Source organism: Nicotiana tomentosiformis, chromosome 8, assembly GCF_000390325.3.
Source record: "Nicotiana tomentosiformis chromosome 8, ASM39032v3, whole genome shotgun sequence".
In the NCBI taxonomy this organism is placed as follows: Eukaryota; Viridiplantae; Streptophyta; class Magnoliopsida; order Solanales; family Solanaceae; genus Nicotiana; species Nicotiana tomentosiformis.
The window spans coordinates 124,362,044-124,368,384 of NC_090819.1; the positions used below are offsets into that span (position 1 = coordinate 124,362,044).

General features: G+C 31.6%; 1 protein-coding gene across 1 annotated transcript; it reads right to left on the bottom strand.

Moving 5' to 3' along the window:
* Positions 1–1,862: 1,862 nt before the first annotated feature.
* LOC104092059 (amine oxidase [copper-containing] gamma 1-like) lies at positions 1,863–5,284 on the bottom strand. Its single transcript, XM_009597544.3, is given in 7 exon segments — positions 1,863–2,147; positions 2,375–2,426; positions 2,429–2,471; positions 2,913–3,350; positions 3,622–3,741; positions 3,839–4,364; positions 4,366–5,284. Coding segments are annotated over 7 exon segments (1,461 nt in total). The 5' UTR covers positions 4,443–5,284; the 3' UTR covers positions 1,863–1,942.
* Between the last annotated feature and the right edge of the window lie 1,057 nt (positions 5,285–6,341).

Below are 6,341 nucleotides of genomic sequence, written 5' to 3' on the forward strand. Positions count from 1 at the left end.
TTAAGTGAGACATTTACGAGAGAGTTAAAAGTACTATAGATAAATACTCTTATACTTCAAGTTATTAGATTTTTTGAAATGAAAACTTTTGAAATTATGGTCGTAAATATGTTATAATATTTGTATAGCTTTAAAAACTTCTTATTAAGAGTAAATTAAATAATTTAAAATTAAGTTATTTTTATATATATAAATATATCATTCTCTTTTTAGCAAATCAATAAGAAAATATAATTGAAAACGGATAGTCGGAGAGAGTAACAACTTAACTACTAGCATGCCTTCTTTCCTTTTCAGCAGTGCTTTGGTTATTTCAATTTTAAAGAATTAATCCATCTCGTCGTTCATCTAATTTTTTAAACTAAAAATAGTTGACGATATATATATATATATATATATATATATATATATATATATATATATATATATATATATATATATATATAATTTATGTATAAAATATACCTAATTATATATAATTAATATATAATTTATATGTATCTCCTAGAAAAATAAACATTAAATTTGACGTTTTAATTTTTGGAGTCATTGGACTGAGTATTGGTGGCGGGCTCCACAAATGAGCAACTTGCATCTCGACTTCCAACATTTGTGGAAATCCATGCATAAACATATGGAGTGGAGTGGACAGCTGATTAAGAAAAGATATTTATGAATTGGTGAATGGGATGCTTATGAACTGCTGATGCAATCACTCATTTAATTATTATCCAAATTAAATTAACATTACAAGATTTATAAAATGTTACTATTTTTTTATTTTTTTCATGGGAGGCAAACTTTGAGCATGAACAGAGGCGGATCTAGTCTAGTGAAGGTCAGAGACGGAATCAAAATTTAAAATTTTTGAGTTTGGAATTGTGTTTAATCTAAGTCATTGAGCTATAAATTAATAATTTGTATGTATTTTATAAATTTTTTAAGACAAATATATAATTTTGACCAAAGCAAATGGATTCGGTCAAACCCGTATCCTTTGTGCTAGTTCCGCCCCTATTAAAGGTATCGCTACTATTAAGGTATCTGGTTTATAATTCTGTTGTAACCCTGAACAATAACGCTGAGCATTTATCATTACTATTTCAACACAATTGTCGAGTTATAAATATGCAATATATATAAGTACAGCTTCTCCTCACCAATCCAATGCAGAACACTTTTACTATGCGTGAGCACGATATTTGAGGAAGAGTCGGGCCACATTAGGTTATTTCAATAACTATATTAATTTTTCTTTATAAAGAAATTGGTATTTTAGATAAAGTATTTGGTTTATAATTCTGTTGTAACCCTGAACAATAGCGCTGAGCATTTATCATTACTATTTCAACACAATTGTCGAGTTATAAATAATAAATATGCAATATATATATATAAGTACAGTTTCTTCTCACCAATCCAATGCACAACACTTTTACTATGCGTGAGCGCGATATTTGAGGAAGAGTCAGGTCACATTATGTTATTTCAATAACTATATTAATATTTCTTTAAAAAAGGGATTCGTTCTCATATTAGAATCAAGGTGCAGGCGGTAAGGAAATGCAAAAAAATTACATCTCACTACTGTTAACTTTCTCCAAAAATATGAAAATATGAAATATTAACAAAAAAGGATGAAAAAAAAGAGGAATTTTCATAAAGCGCTATAATTTAGAGCTTAGTAATTATAATTTGTCTAATTACCATTTGTAGTTATTGTTGCAATATACAAGGGTGTATACAAAGGATACAACCTGTATCGATTATATTCGTTCGCGCAACAAATACAACCAAGGCGAATTACAGAAAACCAAATGCTCTTATTTAGGCAGTGATGAAGACAAAAGAAAGCCCCCAACTAAGCAAATACTCTAATCATAATAATTAATCACTTGTTTTACTATAAATTTCAAAAATAGCTACAAATGATAAATTTGCACTAATTAGTGAAACGGCAAACATGCAAGTCTACATCAAAATTGGGCCTGGCCCTAAGTATTGGATTCCTTTCAAAGAAATTGAGAGGCTTCAAATCAAAGCTAGAGGTAACAGTTGGCATAACTGGAAAATCTTCTTGACATGGTATGTGATGAAATCCTAACGTATACCACAATACAATATCCTTCTCTTTGATTTCACAATTTCTGTCAAATAAAACATAAAAGATTTCATGATCATAAGCTCAATAATTTTGGCCTAGTTTTTTCCTTCATTTTTATGGCAAATTAAATGGTAGTGGTCCTTTTCTAACCAACTTACATGACTTATTTATATCATTAGGTATAGTTTGGTATATTAATTTATGTATTAAGATAGTGATTTCGCTGCTTGATGTTAGCTAGTCAAAAAACTACTACCATGTTTTTCATACCTGTTGGACCAAACAGCAAGTGTATCTTCTCCTTTGCTCTGATAAACTAACGCCCACCAGCCCATTGTTCAGATTTGTTGTATGGAGTTACCCATATCTATCATTCAGAAACAAATGTTAATTGCAGTATTAGTAACATTACTTATGTTGCTCGGACTCTCCGAAAATATCGTCGGATGCGTGCCAGATCCTTCAAAAGTATTGTATTATTGGAGGATCTGACATGAGTGCGCCAGCATTTTAAAAAGTCCGCGCAACCATAGAACATAACAACAAGTATAATAATACCAATCTTTTCTAAACAGTTTAATTCAATTAATAGAATTCCACAATGACCACAAAACAATCTTTTTCTAGTTGCAGGACAAGAGCCTAAAGCTAACTTTTAGCTTTTAATAATCTTATTTCGATGAAATGATAAGAACCCCATCACGTTTTAATACCATATTGAAGTGCCCGATCATTTTATTTGAAAGTATAAGTCATTTAAAAAAACACACTTTTATTTACTTAAATATGTTTTCAGCATAGTTCATACCTGGTTGTTAGTGAAAGCACTCCTAATTTGAGGTGGATCATCAAGATCAAGTAAACTAGCTGCATTACCCTTTGGAACAATCTTGTACCCTGTTGGATTTCCTATTCTTGATTTCTTCAAAGGATTAATGAAATGAAATTCAGATGGCTCATAAAGCTTAAGCTTAATTTGAGCATCTTTCTCTTTCTCAATTACTTGCCTTTTAGCTCTCCAATAGCTTTTTCTTGGTGTTTTTACTGATGGATTTTCTTCTTTCACAAGATCAACCTTAACAAATGAGTTAGTTGGGCCATCTATGTCCATATCCAAATGAAATGTGATAAAATGATCATGGGCCACACCAATCACATTCTCTGAAACTAATGGGCCAAATATGTCACTTTCATTTGTGCTTTCTTGTGGAGTCCCTTTTACCATTAGCATTCCAGATAAGCCAACCTATTTATGAATGTAACCAACTTTATAGTTAAGAAGTCATAATTCAAATTGCAGTGTCACGAGTTTGTATATAATTAGGTAGAAATGACACCAGGTAGCCACTTTAAAAGGGTACTATGTAGGAATTAGCCAGTGCGTCCTGAATTTTAGTTTTTTTAAAAATTTTTGTTTAAAGTTTCAGGACAAAATAAATACCGACTAATCTCTAAATAAAATTCTTGAAAATGGTTATATGTACACTTGCCCTTTAATTAAGTAAGCAAGTAATTACCGTAACACGAATTAAACCATCAGTTTGAAATTCCCAATCGAAAATGTAGTCATAGTTTCCAACCGATGCAGCCATTCGAGCCACTAGAGTCACCTTTGGTCTTGCTTCTCTTATTTGCTCCTAACAAAAAATAGAAGGAAAAAAAAAAGGTGAACATATTTTTCTCTCTTTTATAGGATTTAATAACATACTCATTTGAGAATTTGCAATTTCTTACCTCAAAGCCATGAATGGGAAGATCAGAATGTCTCCAACTAATATCACCAGCATATCTCTCAAACACACAAATAATATTGGGCTGAACAAATGGCTTACCATCAGCAGTAACAAAAAGCCCATCCATAAAATAGGAATATCTTGGACAATCATTAAGTGGCACAAGTGACATTGCTGTTGCCCCAAGCCCAAATTCACCAGCATCCATATATGAACTAAAATACCAATTTTCATCAATCTCCATGTATGGCACAAATAATTCTGAAGCAAATCCTTTGTACATTACACTTCTTGGTTCACCAGTTTCTGAGTCTCGAATTCGAGCCCTAGAAATGACTATTCCTGCTCGTTGATCCGCCTTTAGGTGAAAATCCCAATTGGCCCATTTAACATTGTGTCCATTTTTTATCGTAAAACTTGGGCCTTTGGGCTGTTCTATTGAGATTGGATTAAGTGGTACCATTTGTGGAGGCCTGTCTTGTGACATATATCTGTAGTCCGTGTTCTCACCATTTGGAATTGGAATTTTTGGACTTGTCCAAAACTTTGATTACTTCACCATTGTCAATGTCAACAATTACTATGAGACCTTCAATGGACCTCATATAGAAACTAGGAGTGCCTTGGCTCGAATAACATCAAACTTTCATGATCCTTTTTCCTTCTTCTTCGGGCCCAAACCAACCCGAAGATGGCGTAGTACAAACCAAATCCGAAAAATTAACTCCTCTCGCGACAATGGATTTATTGAATTCTTCATTGGACAATGTGGCCCGTATAGCAACATCAATGGATATCGGTGGATAGCCCGAACCCGGATTTTGTACATGACTTATAATTTGGCCCAAGTTTAAGTCCACAATGAGCAAGTGAACTTGGCTATTGGCCCATGCAATAACAAATGCTCTTCTAGGAGGAAGAGGGTTACCATATTTCCAATTTAAGACTTGAATTTTTTCAGGCTCATCTAGTGACAAAGAACGAATAGAAGGGAAAGAACCAAAGAAGGGCTTATAAGAAGAAATAATAATTTGGGCTTTGTTGATTTCTTGAATAGTAAGTGGATCTAAAGGGTGTGATGGGCTGCTATCAAAAGTGTTTTTGACTTTGAAAATTGGTGTTTCTAAAATTGAACCAAACTTGGTATTCCTAGTCTTAAAAGTTGGTGGAAAATGGGTATTGGAGCTCAAAAAAAAGCTTGTTTTGTGTAGATGAAACCATGAATTTGTAAGAAGGAAAATAACAATGGACAAGACGAAAGCCAAACGAAAGATTGAAGACGATTCCATATATGCTCTCTTTAATACACCAACCTTAGGACGAGGACATATGAAAAATGGAAACTCATGAGCTACCAATCTTGGAAATTGGGAGAAGATATTTCCGATGCCTTATCTAAAGCTATTTTTAGTAAAGTGTGCTACCAATGGGGCTGAAAGAGTTATTATTCCCGTGAAGAAAGAGTTGTCAATAAACTTCATTAAAATAGAAAAAGGCTGAGAATTTTTATTTTGAATTTAAAGACTCGAACATTTTCATAAATCATAGGGATAAGTGATAACCATCAAAAGTTTAACAACTCCTTGTGCAATTTAATTGATTTTTTTGACTTTTTTTGTAGTCTATAATATTAATTTTTTTTTAGATATCAAGACGATTATAAAGTAAAAATTTATAGGTTGAATTCATTAAATTTTAGACTCATATCAGAAGTACATGTGTAATCTGTAAACTTTTGTTTGGTTGACTGCATTGAAATAGGTTGCAGTACAATACTGTATTGTGTCGAATGTAGAACCTTATCCGATACCATATAGAGCATGTGATATCATCAGAACTTTGAATTATTGAGACAAAATAAGTAAAATATGACATAAGCGTCGATCAAATATGGCAACTAGCAAATTAAGTACGTGTCAAATGAGCAACGCTGTATTAAATAGACATTCCTCAGGTAGCAGGTGGCATAAGTTGGTTTAGTAGGATTTGTTGAGTATGCTTAGCATGACGAAAATATTTTTCAGAATTGTTTTATCCGTGAAAATACTTTTTAGTATTTAATTTTCTTGAATTATAGAAATATTTTTTCAATAAAAGAAAACTATAGTTATTATTTTTAGATGTGAAATGATTTACTCCATTTTTAGACGGTATTTATTTTTGCAAAACTACAGTTATTATCCCGCATCACGTATTCAATCAACTCTTTTATTGTTTTGAGATTTAATGCTATCATCAAAACACTATATTCACTTTATTCTGCATTGTGTATATGATTATCATATAACAATGACTTTTAGGTCCAACAAATATATATATATATATATATATATATATATATATATATATATATATATATATATATATATATATAAATATCCAACTAGTCGTGATGACACCTAATTCATCCCGTTAGGTAAGCCAATTTGTAACTAACCAATTTCAATAATAATTATTAAAGCAATTTAAGTGAATAAAGATCCTGATCTTATACAATCCCCAAG